Source organism: Nannobrachium achirus (assembly GCF_963921795.1).
Source record: "Nannobrachium achirus genome assembly, chromosome: 5".
Lineage (NCBI taxonomy): Eukaryota > Metazoa > Chordata > Actinopteri > Myctophiformes > Myctophidae > Nannobrachium > Nannobrachium achirus.
In genome coordinates this window covers 29,927,787-29,939,326 of record NC_137814.1, presented here as the reverse complement: position 1 = coordinate 29,939,326, position 11,540 = coordinate 29,927,787, and the positions used below count along the sequence as shown (strand labels likewise).

The window sequence follows — 11,540 nt, the reverse complement described above, 5'->3', positions numbered from 1 at the left end:
GGATTTTTTCAACTCATATAGCCCATTTTCCACTAGCCCAACTCCACACCACTCCACACCACACCGCCCACTTGTGCCAGGTTTTCCACTACAAGGACCTGGGTAGAGTGGTGTGAAAGTGGTACTAAACAGGGTACTAAAAAGTATCCACTCTAGTCTAGAGTAGGTCTGAGTATAGGCCAGATAGGGCCAAACACTTCATAATGACTGATCACTCACTGACTTTTCATTTAGACCACCAGGATATAGTTGTAATACATGATAATAGATTCTATTGTGTTATAACCACTATTATAATCTATTATAGTGTATTTTAATTATCATAGTAATACATTAATACTTTATAATGTATTATAATCACAGTTATAATCCATTACAGTGCATTATAATTAGGATAGTTGTAATACAAATTTATATTGTATTATAATCACAGTTAAAAGGGTCAATTTGTTTCTTACAGATAGGGGTACTTTTTTGTAATGGAAAATGTAGATATTTTTATGTGGTGCGGTGTGGTGTGGTGTAGTGTAGTGTGGTGTGGTGTGGTGTGGTGATAAAACTGCAGACAGTCGAAAAGGGGCTATAGTGGTCGTGTTCTTACCTATAACTGTAGATCGGCACTCCCTAGAGTAGAGGCCAAGGAAAAACCTGTATTTTTCTAGCCATAAATTATAACTTCCAGTAGAGGGTGCTAATATGCGGAGGTTACGTCTCTCCTGGAGTTATAACGCAGAGTAAAATAGCTCTCGCTGGTTGAGCCTCCATGTCCCTAATCGCCTCAAAACATGTTTAAATCATGAAGTTGCTCACCTCATCGTCGAAACAGCTTTATATCTACCGATGAGCCCACTCGTTGGCATGTGTTAGTCCATATGTTTCTAATAAATTAATGTTTACTAAAACTTCTTTGAGTCTCATCGCTTTCCTTGTTTTTGAACTGCTTGGGTAAAATGGCCGAACATATCACGCGAGATGAGTAAAAGCCTGGCTACGCGAGGCTACATATCACGTGACGTTGATCGCCGTTGCGATTTGCTCATACTAGGACATGACGTTTTTGTATGCGGAAGTATTCCAACGTTCTGTAGTTCTGAAGCGCTCTGTATGCGGAAACATTCCGACGAGGAAACGCGAGTCTCAGAGAAGTTTTAGTAAACATTAATTTATTAGAAACATATGGACTAACACATGCCAACGAGTGGGCTCATCGGTAGATATAAAGCTGTTTCGAGATGAGGTGAGCAACTTCATGATTTAAACATGTTTTGAGGCGATTAGGGACATGGAGGCTCAACCAGCGAGAGCTATTTTACTCTGCGTTATAACTCCAGGAGAGACGTAACCTCCGCATATTAGCACCCTCTACTGGAAGTTATAATTTATGGCTAGTATTTTTCCACATTTGCCTTTTATAGCACCACCAGGAGGCTGACATGTCAATTTCAAGCAAATCGGTATGCATTGACTCTCTAGTGTCTAGTATGTGATCAAGACGGATCTGGCACCTGACACCAAAAGAGAGCACGGGGACTGATCTGGAGTGTTGTTAATTTGTGAGGAAATCTTACCAAGCAGAATTTCCTGGATATTAATGAAATTGAACTTCAAATGCATCTGGCTATGACTGTAGGTTGAAAATTAAGATAGCTTTTAGCCTGTAATTTAATTCAGCATGATGCGTAATGACGCACAGCCTGAGCCAGAGCCAGACCGCGGGGGCTGAACCCAGCGAACTTGAACGCCTCCTGTACGAGCACCAACCCGCTCTAATTGGGCACGTTGACCAAAGCATCCTAGTACAGAGATCTCCTGTAAACTCTGCAAGACAAGCACTTTCATCTGCAGTTGTTGAAGGAAGGACATCGGACCTTTTTCTTTGAGACCGCGTTGCGACGTGTGGTATCTGCACGGTGCTCAATACCCCCTTACATATTTCATTGATAGCCTATTTAAAACTTTTAAATATGATTTATTGTTTTGTGTGTACTACTGTGGTACTGCTATGCGCTGCGTGCGGTACAAGTGCACTGGTTCTCAATCTCAACGCAACGGTGTCTCCCGAGGAAGTCGGTGCTGCTGGTCTCCATCAGGTCCCCCAGTCCTGCACGTCGCCATCTATCCAATCCATCATTAGGTCACGGTCGCGGAGGAGACGGTACATTACGCAAAGCGACATGATTGCAATTCTGGATTACCATAACCAAGTGAGAGCCAATGTCTTTCCACCTGCAGCAAATATGGAGTACATGGTAAGTAGCTTACAGTGTGTGGTTCTCAAACCTTTTCATGTCAAGGACCCCCAAATTGACACTTATTAGCCTGCAGACCCCCGGCCCCATTTGAAAAGATATACCAGGGACCCCCATAAGTGAAGTTTTTACGGCTCTAGCAGTGAAGGACCCCCAGTTTGACATGCATTAGGCTATGGACCCCATTTACCGGTAATGGCATTTCTATCTCCAATATTGCAAAATCAATGTTAATTTAACTCTGAGAGTGTACACTCATTTGTACACTCTCAAGAGTTACAGACCCATAAGGGTCCATTTGGTTCCTAACTATCATTTAGCAGGGGACCTCCTGGACGACTGGGTTCGATCCTTCCCTGCACACCACTTTGAGAACCAATGGCTTAGTATAGCCCCTGGAAGTTGCAAGTGTGTGAAATTGTAAGCTAGTGTGTGTTGTAAATTGTAAGCTAAGTGTGTTTGGGGTGACTGAGCAGCAAATAGAGCTTTACACACTTAGGCCTACACTATAGGTTGCAGGATGCAGCCACTATAAACATAAACAAATTCACCCGATGATCAGGAGTGAGCGGTGGTGTCAATATAAGTATTTGCTCAACCAGCATTGATCATAATAATGTGTATTTGTACATAAGTTTGTGACAGTATAATGACCACACACACACACACACACACACACACACACACACACACACACACACACACACACACACACACACACACACACACACACACACACACACACACACACACACACACACACACACACACAGAGAGAGAGAGAGAGAGAGAGGGGAGAGAGAGAGAGAGAGAGAGAGAGAGAGAGAGAGAGAGAGAGAGAGAGAGAGAGAGAGAGAGAGAGAGCTGTTATACCATATACAGCTTGTAGGCAACAGCATAGGCTATACACATTATTCATGATTATAGTTATTATACTCAATGTATTACCCATTCATGATTGCAGTTATTATGCACTGACTGACTCATTTATACAGTAATGTGGTCAAAGTTAAACTGGAGAATTGTTACATTGTTTAAAACATACAGTAAGCTGTTTTCTGTCTGAATTTATGCAAACATAGGAGAACTAGGAGAAATATATAATTGACTACAGTGCCTATAGATGTACACAGTTGTATCATGTTTACTTGTTCACAGATTCCATGTATGTTATTCATACACAATAGATACAGATATCTACTAGGTTTGCTGTCTACTAGTTATCCTATTTATACTTTGTAGCAGCACTTGCTCACATAGCACTCAAATTACTAGTCCATTGAACCACCTGAAACCCTGGCTTCCCTATTCTGGGGGCAAAATTATTTTCAGAGAGTTGTCGTAGAGAGAAATACTAGAGGATCTAGTACAGAGCCCTGCATGGGAACTCTGGTCAACTGATTAAAGTGGTTAACCCTGCGACATGGCAGGGTTCATGCTGCTTACTCAGACCCTGCACTTTCTCTGAATAAGAGTGTCTGCCTACAGTTAATACCTAAATTGTAATTGTAGTTGTAGGTGGATCAAGTTGATTTGTAATAATGAGCTGTATGGTATCATTTGTAGCAGAGTGAACATAATGCATATGATTAGCATCATACTATAGACTACAACATGACCTGGTAGGGCAATATATCATTGTCCTGTGGCAAAAAAACAACATAACATACATATGCTGCATTAAAATCCTTTTATAGATATCACATGTTGCAGTTTTAAAGTTAAAGCTAGCAGGCATTTGAAGATAGAAAGAAAACATTTACCCAGAATGTATACCTATGACATGAGGCTAATTTATACTTTGTGACACAACCATGAAACTATAGAAATAACACATGTTCAAGTACAAGTTGAATGCCTATAGTCATATTTGAATTTAGCACTGAAGACAGTGAATCTTTGGAAATGTAAAGTATTGTTTGGATCTTAAAGCATGGTTAGCTTAGAATTATTTAGTTGTGCATGGCCCTATGCCATGTCAAAGTTATGCCCTCACTCCCCATATCAGAGTACAACCTGCCATGTCAGCACTATAATGGGTGAAAGCCACACACACTGATGCAAAACTCATCAAATAGTGGAGACCTTCAGCTGAGACAAACTGAGCTTGCTCACAGTTTTTGGAAAGAATCAGATTGTCAAACACATCCTTTGGTTTTATTGTATATTTTATATATGTATTTTCTGTGACAGTTTTATGTTATTGAAATACCTGTATTCATAAAAAAGAAACAAGAAAGAAATACATTGCAATAAACAGATTTATAAAACTATCTCCACATCCCTGCCTATTGGCCTAGAGCGGGGTAAATAAGATGCCTGTGTAATTCACCCCTGATCGTTTGTTTGTCCGTATAGTTTTTGTAGTTCTATCTCACTGAAGGCACTATAATCCAACAGTTATGGGACGATGGACTGGCGAGGACAGCTGAAGCTTGGGCTGCTACCTGTCGCTGGGAACATGGACCTGCTTTCCTTCTGCAATTCTTTGGACAGAACCTCTCTGTCAGGACAGGAGGGTCTGTAGAAAACACACACACACACACACACACACACACACACACACACACACACACACACACACACACACACACACACACACACACACACACACACACACACGCGCGCGCGCGCGCGCGCGCAGTCGCGCACGCACGTTCACGCGCACACTCATGCACACACGTAGACAAACACCTAACCCTAAAACTAAACGTACAACTACTAACCCTTAAATGCCATATATGAAACATTGCCCTGACTTGAATTATTTCCGAATTTTAACCCTCTGAAAGTCGTCTTTTCCTCATGGGGGACAGAAGATCTTCCCCACAAAGTTGGTTTTGTTCTGTTTTACCAAAGATTGAAAAACTAAAGAAACTTAGAAATAACAGTGCAGAAGACTGGTTTAAAAAACTCAATAACATGCAGCTTTGGTTTTAAAGAGCCAAGAGTTCTCTGAGTTTGTTCCAGATATGTGGTGCATATAAACTGAGTTTATAAAGTAAAGTTGATTCTTCATTTTTTCTGATTCTGGGGGACAGTAAACAGAACTGTCCCAGGTGACCTGACACCCGAGAGGTCTGGATGGTTGATGTAGTGCAAGCTAGATCAGAAATGTTTCTCTGGCCCTAACCCATTCAATGCTGTATAGACTAACATTAGTCTTTTGAAATACATTATTAGACAGACAGGACGCTGTGTAAAGATCTAAGAACTGGAGTGATATAGTCCACTTTAAAAGGTTGATTGATTGATTGATTGATTGAAGACTTTATTAGAAGAGGTTTGCATAGGAAAAAGTACAGTTTCATGACAGTACAGTTCACTGGTACAAGGTCTACTAAAAGGAGATCCTAGAAAAGACTACGCTTATTTCCATAGAAAACCATTTAAGTATCTCATATAACATTGAATGACAGACGGATAGAACACAGTACTATGCAGTAGATATAGTTATGAAAAGCAACATGACCTTAGGCCTAGCAGTAGTCAAAATGTTCTTTCCTTTCATGCCTGATTTATTTCTGAGATGGCATATTCAATGTTGCAAGCCTAGCCTATGTTATAATCATGTCCCTTACATAAACCTTCAATGATCTCTTCTTCACAGTTTTAGCTCCATTTTGGAGTTCATCAAGCCATGGTATGATGAAGTGAATGACTATGTCTTCCCCTACCCTCGCTTCTGCAACCCCAGGTGCCCCATGCACTGCTATGGGCCCATGTGTACACATTACACACAGGTACGGAATTAAGATCGAATTCTTCACTGACAATGTTTGTCAGGCTTTGGAAGGCTTTTTCCTTCCTGCACTTTTCTCACCTACGAATATGATTGTTTAAATGAGAATTCCGGCAACTCGTTTTCATACCTTAACACTTTGCTAGCCGAAATAGAATGGCTTGTTGATAGATTAGACGTGAAATTTCTATTATTGTATTATGATCTGAGACATAATATTATTTTTATAAACATGAGCCCGCCACCCCTCCTTCTTGGACGGCACCGTTGTTTTTTCTTTTTTTTTTCGATCCCCCGGTCGTTAGCTCACCATGAATATCTGGATGTCCATTGGCATAGAGTGGCGGTTTTGGCCGAGGCGTCTTCTCCCCGTGCGTTTCGCGTGCGCGATCCGTGCGCATATAATCCAAGCATATGGTCCAGGTATGACTGAACGGTCGATGTGAGCATTTTCGCTAGCTTAGCCCTTAGCACTCCAGCTATGCTAATGTTATCGTCTAAACAGTAAATGGGTGGCTTCTGGGAAGCTTTAGCAGGGAAAGGACCTGACGTCACTTTCGGTTCATGTCAGAGCAGCCATGAGCTATCGATGGACGAGCGGTGACTAGGGAAGGTTAGACGATCGCAGATTTTCTGATAAAAATAATTTATTTCGTTTTTAATGACCCAGTACGGTAAAAGACGACGCGGCTGAGACATCCTTGCTCTGATGTCCGGTATATATCCTGGTTTTAATATTAAGTGGCTCCCCGTGGCTTGGAAAGGGTTAATCTGATGGGGTTTAACGTAAATGAGCTGCCGTAGTGCATGGAGTACGGCGGCTCAAAGGGGACTTTGGATGAAATCACGTGTGAAATCTTGTTTGGCAAGACTTAAGGAAGTACTTAACACTGTGGACCGGACAGTATTTAGTCATTATGAACAACATAGCTACAAATAAAGTGTACCTATGATATATGATTTTTTTAATCGTAGGAGAGACAGAATCTAAAAAAGACTTCCAGGAAATCACATTGTATGATTTTTTAATAATTCATTTGCATTTCATTGCATGAAATAAGTATTTGATCACCTACCTATCAGCAAGAATTCTGGCTCACAGAACTGTAACATTTTCTTTAAGAAGCCCTCCTATTCTACACTACCTGTATTACCTGCACCCTATTGACCCACGTTTGAAGTTGTTACCTGTATAAAAGACCCCTGTTCACGGGAGGACCTGGCCAATGACCTGAAGAGAGCTGGGACCACAGTCTCAAAGATACCATTAGTAAGATACTACAAAGTCATCGATAAAATCTTGCAGCGAGCGCAGTGTAAGGTCCCCTGCTCAAGTCAGCACATGTCCACATGTCCATGCGAAGTTTGCCAATGACCATCTGGATGATGATGATTTGTGTATTGGGTCATCGTTATGCTGGAAGACCCAGCCATGACCCATCTTCAATGCTCTTACTGAGGGAAGGAGGTTGTTGCATAAAATCCTGTGATCCCATCCATCCTCAATATGGTGTCTTAGTAATGGTAATCTTTTGACACTGTGGTCTCAGCTCTTCAGGTTATTGACCAGTAGTTCTGGGCTGATCCCTCGCCCATCCCAGCCTTGTACAGAGAAGTTGGAGTCTGATTGATTGAGTTTTTATTTATTTATTTCCTTTTTTTAGATGGTTTGGGCTACCACTACCAGGGTGGGCTGTGCAGTGCAGACCTGCTACAACATGTTTGTGTGGGGAGAGCTGTGGAGAGAGGCTACCTATCTGGTCTGCAACTACTCACCTAAGTACGCTACTCTGTGATTCTACTACTAGTCAAGTCTTCTGTCTTTACCCCATTAAGACCTGATTCTATAAATGCCTTCTGAATCAGTAGTTCTCACATTTTCATAGCGGTGCTAACCTCTCCTATATCTGTCTTTGTCTGTTTGTCACGCGTCTGTCCGGACTGTGATTGGTCAATTGGTGTCTGCTTGTACGCCCAGGGTCTCATGGCCAAGCTTCGCAGGACGCTTAATGAAATCAACTCATAAATAGCACCGCTCCCTTCACACTGGGTGTGGTTTTGGAGCCCTGCTCCTGGTAGGAGCTAAGCTCCAACATCTGGCTTTGTCCAAATAGTCCATGGGCCATACGAGTTGTCGGTATCAAAAAGGTGGCAAAGGTTACCATGCATTTTTGAAAAGCTCTATATCTGTAGATTATATTTTGGTATGATAACCCTTTCTTAGAGGAAAAAAGGAAAAAACATTCCTAGGACTAAAAACTGTCCCACAAGACTATGGTTTAGTGATGAAAAGTCATGAGTCATCACTTTTCACACTTTTGTGGGGACTGTTTTAGCCCCAGGAATGTTTTTTGTGCAAAACAGATGCTTGCAATGGATTCAGCATCATGAACACCCCCTAGTTTGACCCCTCTTATGCTAATTAAAGCAGATTAATTTTTAGCTTTTTTTCCCTGTAATGTAAAGTTAATGGGACACCAACTCTAGCGGCTGATAACACCAATTTAGCTGTGTCTAAGAAAGGGTTATCATACCAAATTATAATCTACAGATATAGAGCTTTTCAAAAATGCATGGTAACCTTTGCCACCTTTTTGATACCGACAACTCGTATGGCCCATGGACTCAAAGTTTGTTGACGTGAAACTTGCCTACATCTTTGCACAAAGCGCACAAATTTTGTTGTACGCCCAGGGTCACATTGGTCTACATATGGCCTACATCTGGCCTACATCTTTGCACAAAGCACCAAAAGTTTGTTGTACGCCCTCAGGGTCACATTGGCCAAGCTTTTAGGGCTGCATAATGAAATGAAAGCACCGCTCACTTCACACTAGGTGTGATTTTTCAACAACAGCCAGAGATACCAATTTGTGAGTTTTGGTTTAAAAAAAAAAAAATCTAGTCATGACAAATTTACAGTGTGAAAAATGTGCAATATTTTTTAAACATGTTACTGTACGGGAGTCCCTGGCACAAAATATTTTCAGACGGCTGTCCACTACCAAATATATATTAATTTGGGGGGGTCGTTGACATGAAATGGTGATAAAGGCTTGTCTACAAAAGGTTTCTATTACGAATCAGTCCGTTTAAGAGTCATTTTTCTCATTCTCTCCAGGGGAAATTGGATAGGAGAGCCACCCTATCAGGTGGGGGCCTCATGTTCAGCGTGCCCACCCAGCTATGGAGGCTCCTGCAGCAGCAACATGTGCTTCCCAGGCATCACATCCAACTACATGGCCTGGTTCAAGTGAATGGACTGTGGGACACGGTGGAGCCATCACCAGAGGTGGAAAAAAGTACCCAAATGCATGTTTTACTTAAGTAAAAGTATCACTACTGCAATATACTGTAGAAACGCTGTCCAGAATACAAAATGTACTTAAAGTACCAAAAGTAAAAGTACTCATTATACAGAATGTCTAAAAACCTCCAAAAATAGCAGATCTACAAACTCACAATCGTCGGATGGGTAATATATGATTTTTCACAATAATCAAAATCTACAAAGTAAAAACTTTGTACTTAAGTACAGTACTTGAGTAAATGTACTTTAGTTACTTTACACCACTGGACGGATTACAGTAATTCTAGTACAATAAATTACATCCAAGTAATACATACATACATATGTATGTTTACATAAATGTGCATGTATACAATACATACATTGTAACCGTAGTCTTTATATAGTGATGCTGTACGATTACTGATACTGGGTCGTTGTACTGTATATTAATTAAATTACTGGCATATTTGAGAGAGCCACTTGTAGACACAACCTATAGACCTACTCATTTTTTGTATTATTACACCAGCAATTGTCCCCATTTTGAATGAACGCATGAGTCACATTTATGCAGTGTGACCAGACCATGCAGCATGAAATTGTGCACACCTAAATCTCTACAGGATTTAACAATAATTCTCAGAACACACACTTGTTTGGCTCTCTTTATTTATTACTCTTTATTTGTTATGAAAAGGTGCGCCCCGTGCTCAATATGAAGTGTATACCAGATCCTAAAAGTCATCAAGTCTGGTTACATATCTGGCTTATTAGTAACATACTTATTGAATAAATGATATGACCTTTTTCAGAAAAGCTGTTGTTATTATGATCTATAGATATTTGACTGCGATTATCATCCGCAGGTGTACTAGTTACAGTACTGTATGTTGTATGAGCATACTGTACGCTACCATTCAGATAGGTTAAAACTATGTTTAATTCATTCAAATACGGTAAGTTCTGGATTGCAGCTTCAAGTGTCCTGTTAAATGCTAGTATGCATTAAATGCCACATCCAGTTCATTACTGCTTTTATTCATGGTCACACCAAAATTTAAATAAATTGGCTAACATTCTGCAAATATACTATACGTAAGCTCACAACACGTTGGGACTTGTGAGCTCGTCTGTTTTCTGTGAAGAGATTTACTCCAAAATGTAACATAAGAAAACCATATTTTTTTTAAAACAAAGCAATACTGCCTCATCAAAGTTGGTATTGTGACTTTATATTTTGTCAGATATTGCATGTGTTTTATATTATCACCACTTTAACCCAATCTAGCTCAAGTGGAGTTTGCAGGTTTTATCCGTCTTTGATAAGAATAGCTGAAAATGGATCTCCAAGCTCACAATGCATCACAACGCGTGAATTAGTGCCCCGATTCTTCATGACACAGCTTAAATAGGCAGATGATAACAAGCAGGGCTTTAAATATTACAATAACTTCTGCAAATAGGGCTTCACAGAGTTGCAGTTCCAGTAGAACTAGCGAGAGATGGTATCGCAAAGAAGACAAAAAGTCAACAGTCAAGATACTGTGTGCATTGTAGCCTACTGTAAGCATAGTCATTACTGGCTGCTGCAGAATGTTCCTCATTTAAGACGATCCAAAATATTTTTGAAATTTGATTTGAACTTTTGTTTGAGAATCTCATCATAGAAGTGCTTCTGCAAAATTACCTGCTCACCCCCAACCTAAATGCTAACATATCTAGTAGCATCGTGTTGTTGTTTTTTTCCATATCAGTTATTTATGTCATTATTTATGTCTGACAGATGTGTTTTTTTGTATTGTCTCTGCCTTTGTTTTGGTTTAGTTGTTTTCTTTTGTCTGTTGAAGTACATCTGGAGTATAGGGCTGTCACGATTACATTTATGTTTGGCTTGTAGGCTTTGAAGTTGCACATGGCAGATATGACACATAACCTAAATATACAAAGAAATTACATATGACATATTTGACAACTTTATACTTAACCCTCTAAGGCCCACGGTTGTAATATTACAACGTTTGTATTTTATCCAAAAAAAGGTTTAAATCATTTTATTTTAGCTCCCCCTACCACCTAAACACCACCATTGGATTCTATTGTTTAGTATTACAATGCCATTGGCCACAATATTTGCATATAAATACCCCCCACAGGGGCTGACATTCACACCCGCCACACCCGCTGAAATTCCAGAGTTTTGACGAACAACATCTCACTTTTTCATGGAAGCTATACCTCACAAAAACATAAGTAAAAT

The 11,540-nt window shown here is 40.3% G+C and overlaps 1 protein-coding gene across 1 annotated transcript; it reads left to right on the top strand.

Moving 5' to 3' along the window:
• Positions 1-1,682: 1,682 nt before the first annotated feature.
• On the top strand, positions 1,683-9,248 carry LOC308284987 (peptidase inhibitor 15-like; the record flags this gene model as incomplete). The annotated part of the gene is made up of 6 exons (XM_080725708.1): positions 1,683-1,796; positions 2,064-2,249; positions 4,650-4,768; positions 5,860-5,992; positions 7,656-7,771; positions 9,113-9,248. The coding sequence occupies 6 exons, from the start codon at positions 1,683-1,685 to the stop codon at positions 9,246-9,248; spliced, it is 804 nt and encodes a 267-aa protein (XP_080581834.1).
• Positions 9,249-11,540: the final 2,292 nt, after the last annotated feature.